The following is a 14082-nucleotide window of genomic DNA, read 5'->3' on the forward strand; positions in this document are numbered from 1 at the left end:
CGGCTATTTTATCTCCTCGCGCTGATAGCGTGAGGAGAAAAAAAAAAAGCCAATCCAGCTCTCAGAGGGACTCCCGATCAAGGAGAGCTGCTGCCAGCTAATCTGTGCCCACCTGTGCCACCTGCCAGTGCCCACCAGCGCCACCTACAAGTGCAGCCTATCAGTGCCACCTCATCAGCGCATATAAATTAAGGTGAAAAATCACCTGTTTGCAAAATTTTCTAACAAACTATGAAACATGATTTCTTTTTTTCTAAATTTTCCATCTTTTTTTTGGTTAGTTTAGCAAAAAAAAAAAACTCCAGCTGCGATTAAATACCACCAAAAGAAAGCTCTATTTGTGTGAAAAAAAATAAAAATTAATTTGGGTACAGTGTAGCATGACCGCGCAATTGTCATTCAAAGTGCGTCAGCTCTGAAAGCTGAAAATTGGTCTGGGCAGGAGGGGGGTTTAAGTGCCCAGTAAGCAAGTGGTTAAAAATGCTGCACCCATGAAGCAGAGCATTGCAGCCTCCGCATGTCTACAGCCCCATCTGCCTGTTATTTTACAGTTCAGGAGGATGGCAAAACCGTGGCTCAGCCTCCCGTTTTGGGGGGGTTTAGTGGTCGGGCGACCAGATCTTTTATAGTTTGCCTGCTCAGCCACAACTTGTGGCACACCCTGCATTTCTGCAAACCCCATCCCTAGTCTTAGCTAATAATAAATATATTCTATATATCAGGTCAGAGAGAAGATATTGGCAGCCCTACAAGGATCATGTTCTGAATCCGGGGTCAGGCTTATGAATTGTTTCTCTGTTATGTAAAATATTGTGGCATCAGGGACTGGCTCGCATCCCGGGCAGTGAGATAGTTTGTACCCCCCCCCCCGGGGTCACAGGGCCAATAGTGGTGATATAATGGATGAATAAAAAGCACAGGTGAGTCACACAGTAAACATAAACCGCCTGACAATTCCAGGTATCACTGACAGCACAGGTTCATCGACTTGGCCGGGTCAATGTGCGGGGAATGGAGAGAACACTGCAAAGAATTCATTAGGTACACCAAGGTCTTATTACAAAGAACTCTTTATTGGCTCCACAGTCATCAATACGAATTCAGTTACCATTTCCTAGAACAGGACTGAACCTTGTCAGAAGAAATTCAAGTGTACAACCTCATTTATATGGCGGGGGGGGGGGGGGGGGGGGGGTTGAGTTGCAGTTTTATCAGCACAGCAGTAAAGGGGAAATCCAATGGGATCATAGACACAGGAGTGATGGGGAATTCCCCCAATGGGGTGATCAGTACAGGAGTAAAGGGGAATTCTTCCAATGAGGTCATTGCAACAGGAATTCTCCCAATGGGGTCATCGGCATGGGAGTAAAGGGGAAATCTCCCAATGGGGTCATTGGCATGGGAGTGAAGGGGAAATCTCCCAATGGGGTAATCGCCACAGGAGTAAAGGAGAAATCTCCCAATGGGGTCATTGGCACAGGAGTAAAGGGGTCATCTCCAAATGGGGTCAACGGCACAGGAGTAAAGGAGAAATCTCCAAATGGGGTCATCGGCACGAGAGTAAAGGGGAAATCTCCCAATAGGGTCATTGCCACAGGAGTAAAGGAGAAATCTCCAATGAGGTCATCGGCACAGGAATAAAAGGGAAATTTCCCAATGGGGTCATCGCCACAGGAGTAAAGGAGAAATCTCTCCAAATGGGGTCATCGGCACAGTAATAAAGGGGAAATCTCCCAATGGGGTCATCAGCACAGGAGTTAAAGGGGTCATCGGCACAGAAGTAAAGGGGAAATCTCCCAATGGGGGTCATCACCACAGGTGTAAAGGGGAAATCTCTCAATGGGGTCATTGGCACAGGAGTAAAGGGGAAATCTCTCAGTGGGTTCATTGCGATGCAAAATCTTCCAATAGGGTGATTGACACAGGAATAAAGGGGAATCTCCCAATGGGGTCATCACCACAGGAATAAGGGGGAAATCTCCCAATGGAGTCATCGGCACAGGAGAAAAGGGGAAATCTCCCAATAGGGTCATTGGCACAGGAGTAAAGGGGAAATCTCTCAATGGGGTTATTAGTAAAGGAGTTAAGGTCGAATCTTCCAATGAGGTTATCAGTAAAGTAGTTAAGGGGAAATCTCTCAGTGGGGTCATTGCAACAGGAAATCTCCCAATGGGGTGATTGATGCAGGAATAAAGGTGAATTCTCCCAATGCGATAATCGGCACAGAAACAAAGGAGACATCTCCTAATGGAGTCGCTGGCACAGGAGTAAAAGGGGAAATTCCCCAAAGGGCTTATCAGTACTGGAGGAGTATAGAGGACATCTCCCAATGAGGTTATTGGTAAAACGCAGATGAAGTGATCTGGGATGGATAAACATTTATGTCCCCAGATCACCTTTTCCTGCTTTTCGAATATCCTGCTTTATGGATTATCCAGACGGCCACTGGCACCCATCCTGCATGCAAGATCTGTTTTTTTTGTCTGCATCCACCATGAGCCATGTGCTGGCAGCCCATAAAAGTGGATGCAGATGCAATGGCTGCACGGACACAGCCTCATGCCAAATCTGCCATGCATGCAGGAGCAGGTGCACAGATCTGGATGCACATTGTCTGTGTTCGGGGGCCGTGCACACACCTGAACCCGGATGGATGTCAGATTCTGTTCATCAAGTTGATATCAAAAGAGTCTGCACTGATCACCTGGGCATCCCCATGCAGGTCAATACAGCCCTCCATGGCTGTACACTTCAGTAGATCTGATTTGACTGAGGCCTTATTAAAAGGGGGAAAAAGGTTTGCTTTAACAAACAAAATAAAAATCCAATGTCAGATCTCCTTTTATTCGTATGGTACCTTTGTATCCTTTTAGTATCTTTTAATTTGGAGGCCCTGATTTGTCACTGAAAAGCTGATTGTACTCATTCTCCCTAAACACAAAAACACGCTGACAGCAAACCAGCGTTCGTTCTATGAATGTTCTGGACTATTTTAGGCGTATGGAAACTTCTGTCTGGTGAATGCATTGCTTATCACAACAGGCCGTCACTAGGCCTCTGGTAACACACCAGAGGCGCAGGCCATCACAATGGAGAGCTTTAGGTCTGCGTTCTACTTCCAGACACGAGTCTATAAATAACGTTGTGTTTTCTAGAATGACACAAACCACAAGAATTCCATCTCACCTCTGTCTGGGCCTAAACTAAGACGGTGCGGTACAATTGTCCCAGGGCCACTAAAATTCCTATGGCACCCAAAATGCGCTGCGATTCTTCTTTGACTGTTACACTACAGAATGCAAAATGTGCGTTTAAAAAAGCGAGCTAAGCTTGTCACCCAAAAAGAAGCAGGAGCTTCTATTGGACGACGTGCACACATAGGGAAGCCCATTGAAGTGAATGGGCTGCCTTATGCATGGGAAGTGGAATCACGTGAAAATCATGCAACAAAAATTGTGAGCATGAACACTCGTTTCCGCAATATATGATCAAGGCCTTAGTGTATGGCTGGCTTTATTCCACAGCTAGAGAAAAGCTCACCCAAGCTCTACCGCTATATAGTAGTCGGTGCTCTGGCTAATTAAGCTCACAAAAGATCCATAGAAAGTACAGGTCGGCAACTCAACCAGCTTCTTAATAGAAAATATTTATTTGAGCATTACAGCAATAACATCATCCAAAAATTCTGACGTGTTTCAGCCTTAGGCCTTCATCAAAAGCATAAACATATGGCATATTTTTATGCTTTTGATGAAGGCCTAAGGCCGAAACGTGTCAGGTTTGGATGATGTTCCTTCATTGCTAGGACACAGGCCGCTCCTGCTGTATAGCATTCTTATGTTGCTAGGACAAAGGCTGACAATGCCATCCAGTGTTCTTCATGGCTAGAACACAGGCAAGTATTGCCTCCTAGCATCCTTCTGTTGCTAGTATGCAGATAGCTGTTGCTTTCTAGAATCCTTCTATTGCTAGGACACAAGTTGCTCCTGCCACCCTACATCCATCTGTTGCTAGGGCACAGTCTGCCATGTCCCCATAGTGGTCTTCATTGCTAGGATATAGGCAAGTATTGCCGCCCCCCATCCTTCTGTTGCTAGGATGCAGATGGCTATTGCCTACCAGTGTTCTTCATTGCTAGGACATAGACTACACCTGCCGTCTAGCATCCATCTTTGTTAGGACACAGGCTGTCATGTCCCCATAGTCTTCTTTGCTAGGATATAGGAAAGTATTGCCTCCCATCATCCTTCTGTTGCTAGGATGCAGATAGCTATTGCCTACTAGTGTTCTTCATTTCTAGGACATAGACTGCACCTGCCATCTAGCATCCATCTGTTGCTAGGACACAGGCTGCTCCTGCCTCCTAGTGTCCTTCGTTGCTAGGACACAGGCTGCTTCTGCCATCTAGCATCCATCTGTTGCTAGGATACAGGCTGCCATGTCCCCACAGTTGTCTTCATTGCTAGGATATAGGCAAGTATTGCCGCCCACCATCCTTCTGTTGCTAGGATGCAGATGGCTATTGCCTACCAGTGTTCTTCATTGCTAGGACATAGACTGCACCTGCCGTCTAGCATCCATCTGTTGCTAGGACACAGGCTGCTCCTGCCTCCTAGTGTCCTTCGTTGCTAGGACACAAGCTGCTTCTGCCGTCTAGCATCCATCTGTTGCTAGAACACAGGCTGCTCCTGCCTCCTAGTGAGAATACATGCACCAAAAATACATGGTAACATGGTAAGTACCACACAGTTTAGTGTGCTGCAAATAAAAAAAAAAAAAAAAAAAAAAAAAAGGTTCTTGCACATATTTTGTTTGATTTTCACGCATAGGGCAGCCCACTGAAATGAATGGGCTGTCCTAAACATTACGAGCCAAAAACGCACATACACTGTCGCACCTGCATAGGCCTGTGAATGTATCCTTAGTGGCTAACTAAATCAAGTTTCCACCTTCAAGTATATTTATTCCTGGCTATCGTGGTACATCACCTGCACTATAAAATTAAAGTTCAGCAGTAATGCGTCATTTTTATCAAATATGCAAACTGCTAAACATCAGCGCAATCTTAGATAAGGGACGGATCCCCTTTAAAGACCTTTGTGACACACACACACACACACACACACACACACACACACACACACACAGCTCTTCTACAATCCCAAGTACACAGTACAGTAACAGCTGCCAAGAGATTCTGGGCAATGTCATCCAGATCTGTTCTGATCCCCGCCATAATCCGGGCCCTGTGCCAGGGCTGAGCATGGCGCCATCTGCTGGAGGCAATGTGGCACTGCGAGTCACATGCCTACCATAAGAGAAACAAACCAAAAAAAAAAAAAAACACGCCGTTCCAAGCCAGCTCAGATCACACACAGGCAGGAGGGAACTGGATGTCTAGAAAGCTCCATGAGCCGAGCCTGTGTTTATAAGATCTCATGACTAGGAAAGTGCTGCATCACGACCCCCCGCTCTGCCTGTGGATGGGCCTCATTCACACTGCCATAGACAGACCTGTCACTATAGGACATTTCTACATGCATGTACAGTAAGACCTTGGTTTGAAAGTAACTTGGTTTTAAAGTGTTTTGAAAGACAAGCCATATTTTTAAATAAATTTTGACTTGATATAAAAGTAGCGTCATGTCACAACTGAGTATAAAAGAGAAGAGAGGCACCTCTAAGTGTAGCAATATGGTTACATTTAATGAAGGTACAACATTTAGCAACTCACATTGTTGATTAAAACAGGCACATCTAAGTATGCAGGCATCCGGGGTAAAGCTGTCCACATAGACCAGGGATATGCAATTAGCGGACCTCCAGCTGTTGCAAAACTACAAGTCCCATCATGCCTCTGCCTCTGGGTGTCATGCTTGTGGCTGTCTGAGTCTTGCTATGCCTCATGGGAGTTGTAGTTCTGCAACAGCTGGAGGTCCGTTAATTGCATATCCCTGACATAGACAATATTTCACACTGCCATCTACGTCATCTACGCCTTCCACGAGTGCTTCAAGCCTCACTTTCAGATTGATCTACCGCAGAGTAGTCTTCCTGGTAACGATTGCAGACTGACAGCGGTGAGGGCCGGCGGTGTGGAGCACAGTGCATTGGACAGCTTTACCATGTGCAGTGCATGTGGACAGCTTGTGCATGTGGACAGCTTTACCATGGATGCCTGCATACTTGGTTGATGATTGAAAGAGGCACATCTAAGTATGCAGGCATCCGGGGTAAAGCTGTCCACATAAACAGTCCTCCACCCCACCGGCCCTCACCGCTGTCAGTCTGCAATCACGAACAGGAAGACTACTCTGCGGTAGATCCATCTGAAAGCGAGGCTTGAAGTGCACAGGGAAGGGATGACGTAGATGGCGGTGTGAAGGACGGTCTATGTCAGGGATATGCAATTAGTGGACCTCCAGCTGTTGCAGAACTACAACTCCCATGAGGCATAGCAAAACTCTGACAGCCACAAGCATGACAGCCAGAGGCAGAGGCATGATGTGCCTGGTTTAATTATCAACCATGTCAGTTGCTAAATGTTGTATCTTCATTAAATGTAACCATATTGCTACACTTAGAGGCGCCTCTCTTCTCTTTTATACTCTGTAGCTCCTGATTGATTTTTCTTCTAATCCCCTTGTGGAGGCTTCCATTTGTGGATGGACATTTTATGGTTACACAACCTTGCTATAATCTTTTTATATGGACTATAAACTGAAGGACCTATGAATGAATGGTTGTGGAAAGAATCATTTGAGTTTCCATTATTTCTTATGGGGAAATTCGCTTTGATACACAAGTACTTTGGATTACAAGCATGTTTCTGGAACGAATTATGCTCACAATCCAAGGTCTTACTGTAATCATTTTGTTATTGTATTATAACTCTTGGGGTGTTCAGAATTGTGTACGTCCATGGTCGGATTAGATACTCCGAATGCCTCTAATTGCATGTAAACACAAGTATGTTTAAAGTATAACTAAAGGAAAAACTTTTTTTTAGCTTTGGATAGAGTGGAGAGGGATTAGAACAGCTGTCGGTTTTTATTGTTGTCTGTACCCCTGTTAAGGAGTTTCACCCTCCTCTATTTGTCCTGTTTACCATAATCATTAAAAGTTAAAGAAAATCAGAAAATTTGGTTTATCCCTAGAAAAGTAATAGAGAGGAAATCCTCCAATGGGGACACTAGTTCTGGTGACCTGGGGGTCCCCAAGGAATTCCCTTTATTTGCAGAGATTTCCTCTTACTTCCTGTTTGGCTATGGGACAGGAAGTGAAGGGAAATCTCTACAGTTGGACACAGATGGCGGAAAAAAAAAAATCTGACCTGGGTTATAACCTTGCCTTACTCTATCCAAAATTAAAATAAATAAATAAAGTTTTGCCTATAGTTCTACTTTAAATGCAACACAACAACGCAAACCCTTTCAAGTGCATTGTACTGTGACAACCAGTGCATTGTTATTGTATAACTTGTACAGAAATGATAAGGCTAGAACAGTTAACAAATCTATCAGGATTACAGACATACCCCACTTTTAAGTACACAATGGGGTTTATTTACTAAAACTGGAAAGTGCAAAATCAGGCTCACTTCTGCATAGAAACCAATGAGCTTCTAACCCCAGCTTGTTCAATTAAGCTTTGGTAATAAAACCTGGAAGCCGATTCTATGCAGAAGTGAGCCTGATTTTGCACTTTCCAGCTTTAGTAAATAAACCCCATTGTGTACTTAAAAGTGGGGTATGCCTGTACTTATTAATTAGGCCGTGCACAGAACAATGGAGCATCAGTAACCCATAGCAACCAGAGTTCCCCTTTTCGCCAGTACAAAGCAACTATGGGTCATTGCTCTTCCACAATCACTTACTGTACTAATAATAAATAAAAAAAACACACCACTGGGTTGATTTACTAAAGGCAAATACGCTGTGTATTTTGCAAGTGCAATTGCTCCAGATCTTAGTAAATTAGGGGAAGCTCTGCTGACTTCCATTATCCAATCATGTGCATCATCATTTTTTCTTTCCTTGCATTGTATTTTTGCAGTGGGAGGTGAAGATTCACTACAAAAATACCCAAATCACACGCAAGCAAAATTAAAAAACAAAACAAAAAAACAACGCATTATTGCTTGCACATGATTGGATGATGGAAGTCAGCAGAGCTTTTACTCATTTACTAAGCTCTGGAGCAACTGCACTTGCAAAGTACAGGCATACCCCACTTTTAAGTACACAATGGGGTTTATTTACTAAAGCTGAAAAGTGTAAAATCAGGCTCACTTCTGCATAGAAACCAATCAGCTTCCAGGTTTTATTACCAAAGCTTATTTGAACAAGATGGGGTTAGAAGCTCATTGGTTTCTATGCAGAAGTGAACCTGATTTTGTATTTTCCAGCTTTAGTAAATAAACCCCATTGTGTACTTAAAAGTGGGGTATGCCTGTACACAGTCTATTTGCCTTTAGTAAATCAACCCCTATATTGCCAATAGCCCTACAAGGTTGGTTAAAGCGGACCTTCAGTAATTTTTTTCATCTTTCCCTCTAATAAATCTTCTGCCCTTGTTGTTGTTTTAACTTTGGATAGTAAAACATTTTTTTTCTGCCAGTAAATACCTTCTACAGCCCACTTCCTGTTTATTGCCTAGACCAGTGATGGTGAACCTTGGCACCCCAGATGTTTTTGGACTACATTTCCCATGATGCTCATGCCCTCTGCAGTGTAGTTGAGCATCATGGGAAATGTAGTTCCAAAACATCTGGGGTGCCAAGGTTCGCCATCACTGGCCTAGACCATGGGTGCTCAACCTGTGACCCTCCAGCTTTTGCGGAACTATGACACCCATGAGGCATTGCAAGCTGCTGAGAGTTACAAGCATGACTCCCAAAGGCAGAGGCATGATGGGATTTGTAGTTCTGCAACAGCTGGAGGGCCACGGGTAGAGCACCTATGGCCTAGACCTTAGCCTAGGCCAGTGATGGAGAACCTTGGCACCCCAGATGTTTTGTAATGACATTTCCCATGATGCTCCACTACACTGCAGAGTGCATGAGCATCATGGGAAATGTAGTTCCAAAACATCTGGGGTGTAGGGTTGCCACATCATCCCTTTAATCCAGGAAACATATTAATTACACCGGTTCTCAGGCTAATTAATTGCAGATAAGACACCAAGTGAGTTTAATTACCAGCCACAGAACCTGTGTAATTGATGTGTGTCCTGGATTAAAGGGATGTGGCAACCCTACTGGGATGCCAAGGTTCACCATCACTGGCCTAGGCTTATGACATCATGCACAGCTCTCTCTCTCACTCTCATGAGAGTTTGCCAGGAAGGGAGGGGGGATGAGTCATAAGAGGGCCAATGAGAGCTGCAGAGCTGGATGTGTCTGTGTAAATTCAGGAAGTGAACAGGCAGCAGCTTCAGCTGCCCACAGTTAAAATGGTTGCAGCCAGACTCAGTGGAGGGAGATTTCTGCAGCATATTTGGCAAGTACAGAATCCCAGTATATATAAAATAATATGCAAAGTGGTTGGAGGGAATATATATATATTTATAATAATGTCATTTCTTTTGATCTCAGCCTCCTCCAAATTCCCTTTTCAGTGATATATTTAACAGACTAAAAAAAAAAAAGAGAATTTCATTTCTACAGTTTACAATATCAGACACTCATTCCTATACATTAATTAGAGTCCTAGGACTATCTTGCAGCAGCGGTGTTCTGGGTCTGCAGTGCCCGTGATTGTTGTGCCCCATATATAAACAGACACTTGTCTTTCCCCCCGACATTGATTGGCCCATATACATCAAATCAGCGCAAACAAGCACAGTCTGTGTTTACCCACTGCAACCAAACGTGTATATTAGCAAGGACGCCTGACTCTGATTGGCTACCACAGTGCAGACAGATTTAATTGAATTAGTAAGTCCCTCCAGGGGGTGAATGGTGACGGGAACATCACGCTGTAAACTACGATCGGGCAAGTTAATGTTCTGCAGCGTTCCAGCATTCCTTGGCTCTGTGTACAAACAATAGCTCGGCTTAGGGCTGCCATACACGGTTCTGATTTCGGTCCAATTTCGGCTGCAAATTCAAGCCCCCCAACCCAGGTTCAACAAAAGTTGACCGATCAATCGATTTGGAGATGGGTGGTAAATTGTCAGTCCTGTATCCAATCAGAAGCAGCGGCTTTTCGGGTATTCTGCCAGGCGCCAGGGAACGGCTGTCAGAATGTAATAGCCTGCAGAGGAGATCCGTCCATCTGCGCTGTACAAGGCGGATGGAGGAATCTGTTTGTGCTGAATAAAAAGAAATCTGTGTGTGTGTATGGCCAGCTTTATCCAAAAACAACAGTTTTAAAGGTTTTACCAACCGAAGAATCGATCACGCATCCGTAAAAACGGTTCCTGATTTCCAGGGACAGCAACAAAAAAACCATTTGTCCCTGGAAATGTCCTTGGCGGTCAATGTCCCATCAAACCTCTTATTGCCAAGATTGTTTCAGCCTCATTTAAAAAAAACAAAAAAACATTTTGTAACTTCAAAAGCCCCGGCGGCGCTGGCTGAGACTTGTAGTCCATTATCAGCCAGGTCGCTCGTCTCCGGACTCACCTGTTGATGTCGCCGACGTAATTGCTGTGTTCATCCAGAAATCTCTTCCATCCGTCCTCCGTCTTCACCCAGCTCTGCCCGGGGGACCTCCAGTCCTGTCCTAGGAAGGGCATTGTGTCGGGGATCAGCTGATATTCTCTCTCTCTCTCTCTCTCTTTCTCTCTGTCTTCTGTTGCAGTGTTTTCAGTCTAGTGTTCTCAGCCTGAGCTGGGCTATTTATAGCGCAGCCTTTGTTGCCGGAAGTGCTGGCCCCTCCCCTCCGCTGACACGTGGCTTTGTTTATGCTGCAGCTTTGTTATTGCAAAATTGGAAACTGGATCCTTGGTTGTGTCCTGAGACCAACAGCTGCAGCTCTGACACATTGTATCTGCCATATCTATGGGCTAAATACAACCCCTTCCCCTACCCAAACCGCCTCCTGTTCCCGCTGGGAAAGTCCTGTCTTTAAAGAACTGTCCTTGAATCACTTGTCCTTTGAAATCACCTTCATTTTATAAAGTCACCCGTTGCATCGCAAATCCCTAGATACCGGCGCGTTGATTTATTTTGTTTAGCTGCTTGTTAAAATATATCTAAAAATAAAAAAGGTATAATCTAAAAATAAACCAAAGCTGGCCATACACTATGCAATCTGATTGTACATTAGTGTTTAATCCCTTAAAGCGGCAGGTCCTTAATCCCTTAAAGCGGCAGGTCCTAAAATAAAATAAGAACATTCCGACCCCCCTGCAAGTTAATAGTTAAAATGGTAATGCCGCGTACACACGATCAGAATTTTGGGCGGAAAAAGCTCTGATGATTTTCCCGACGGAATTACAACGGGATTTCGCTCAAGCTGTCATGCATACACACGGTCACACCAAATTCCAACCGCCAAGAACGCGGTGACGTAAAACACGTAAGACGGGACTAGAAAAAGGAAGTTCAATACCCAGTAGCCAATAGCTTCCGTCTTATAGTTGGATCTGAGCATCCGTGAGTTTTTGCGCGTCGGAAATTGCATACACACAAACGCATTTTCGGATAGGAACTTTTTCCGACCGAAAAATTGAGAACATGCTCTCAATCTTTTGCTGGCTGAAATTCGGCCAGCAAAAGTCCGACGGAGCATACACACGATCGCATTTTCCGACCAAAAGCTCTTATCGGTCTTTTGCTGGCCGAATTTCGGATCTTGTGTATGCGGCATAACTTTTGTTGGGGAAAAAAAAATAGCAAATAAAGAATTTATAATAATATAATGATAATATAGCATATACAATTGTGATGCAATTGTCATATTATAATTTAATATTATTAACCCCTTCATGCCTAAGCCTTTTTTAACACTTGCTCACAAGTTAAAATCCTTTTTTTTTTTGCTATAAAATTACTTAGAACCCCCAAATATTTTATATATACAGTTGTGCTCAGAAGTTTACATACCCTGGCAGACTTCATGATTTCTTGGCCATTTTCAGAGAATATGAATGATAACACAAACACTCTTCTTTCACTCATGGTTAGTGCTTGGCTGAAGCCATTTATTATAAATCAATATTATCAATCAACATAAACGACCCAAACGACCCTCATCAAAAGTTTGCATACCCTGGTGATATTGCCCTGGTAACACACACACAAGTTGACACAAAGGTGTTTGAATGGCTATTAAAGGTAACCATGCTCACCTGTCATCTGTTTGCTTGTAATTAGTGTGTGTATAAAAGGTCAATGATTTTCTGGACTCCTGACAGACCCTTCCATCTTTCATCCAGTGCTGCACTGACATTTCTGGATTCTGAGTCATGAGGAAAGCAAAAGATTGTCAAAGGATTTGCGGGAAAAGGTAGTTGAACTGTATAAAACAGGAAAGGGATATAAAAAGATATCCAAGGAATTGAGAATGCCAATCAGCAGTGTTCAAATTCTAACCAAGAAGTGAAAAATTAGGGGTTCTGTTGAAACCAGACCACGGTCAGGTAGACCAACTAAAAGTTCAGCCACAACTGCCAGGAAAATTGTTCGGGATGCAAAGAAAAACCCACAAATAACTTCAGGTGAAATACAGGACTCTCTGAAAACATGTGGTGTGGCTGTTTCAAGATGCACAGGAAGGAGGCACTTGAAGAAAGATGGGCTGTATGGTTGAGTCACCAAAAAAAAGCCATTACTACACAAATGCCACAAAGTATCCCGCATACAATACGCCAAACAGCACAGAGACAAGCCTCAAACCTTCTGGCACAAAGTCATTTGGAGTGATGAGACCAAAATTGAGCTTTTTGGGCACAACCATAAACACTACATTTGGAGAGGAGTCAACAAGGCCTATGATGAAAGGTCCACCATTCCTACTGTGAAACATGGAGGTGGATCGCTGATGTTTTGGGGATTTGGGGATGTGTGGGCTACAAAGGCACAGAAAATGTGGTCAAAATTGATGGCAAGATGAATGCAGTATGTTATCAAAAATTACTGGAGGAACATTTGTATTCATCAGCCAGGAAGCTGCCCATGGGACGTACTTGGACATTCCAACATTACAATGATCCAAAACACCAGGCCAAATCAACCTGACATTGGCGACAGTGAATAAAGTGAAGGTTCTGGAGTGGCCATTTCCCTCACCTGACTTCAAACGTGATCTCAAACTTGAAGTTCATGCAAAACAGCCCAAGAATTTACAGGAATTGGATGCTTTTTGCCAAGAGGAATGGGCAGCTTTACCATCTGAGAAGATAAAGAGCCTCATCCACAAATACCACAAAGACTTCAAGCTGTCATTGATGTTAAAGGGGGCAATACACGGTATTAAGAACTATGGCCAAAACAACTAATTGATTAATCAACAACTAATTGATTATGAAATTAATTGATTACTATTTTCATAATCGATGAATCGGACAGTAACATAATGGGGTTAAAGAAACTAAAATCAGCCCTTTATAGTACAAAAATAATCGCTACTGTAAATATTACTTTCACTGTTGCACAGTAAATAAAAGAACCCCTTACAGTAGTGATTATTTGCTTTTTTTTGTACTATAAAGGGCTACTTTTTTTTTTTTACCCCATTATATGTTACTAAACATCTTAGGCCTTGTTCACACCTATATGTCTTTTGGTGCTTTTTGCAGAAACACACTACAGTTAATTTAACGTTCACATTTTGCTTTTTTCAGCTGCTGCGTATTTGGAAAAGGTCAGGGACTTTTTTTCAATGCAGAACTGTGCTCTTTTGGTTCAATATACTTCAATGGAGAAACTGCAGAAAAGCATGAGTTTTTGCAGCAATTTGTGTTTTTTAATCTGGCAAACATCAAAGTGGACAAAAAAAAAAAAAAAAAGCCATAAAAAAATGCAAAAAGCGCAGCAAAATCACATGCGCAAAAATCTAAAGCACAGCAAAAAGCACTGCAGAAACTTATCAAAAGCAAACTGCATAGGTGTGTACCGAGCCTTATGCTGGCCAC

At 43.4% G+C, this 14082-nt stretch overlaps 1 protein-coding gene across 1 annotated transcript in view; it reads right to left on the bottom strand.

Moving 5' to 3' along the window:
* Positions 1–10826, bottom strand: part of FBXO32 (F-box protein 32) — a 49147-nt gene extending 38321 nt beyond the window's left edge. Inside the window, exon 1 of the mRNA XM_077493293.1 lies at positions 10628–10826. Coding sequence (XP_077349419.1) covers positions 10628–10740 — 113 coding nt within the window. The 5' untranslated portion in view covers positions 10741–10826. The remainder of the gene's footprint in view (positions 1–10627) is intronic.
* Positions 10827–14082: the final 3256 nt, after the last annotated feature.

Source organism: Lithobates pipiens, unplaced genomic scaffold (assembly GCF_037356315.1).
Source record: "Lithobates pipiens isolate NorthernLeopardFrog02 unplaced genomic scaffold, aLitPip1_a1.2 Scaffold_19, whole genome shotgun sequence".
NCBI lineage: Eukaryota > Metazoa > Chordata > Amphibia > Anura > Ranidae > Lithobates > Lithobates pipiens.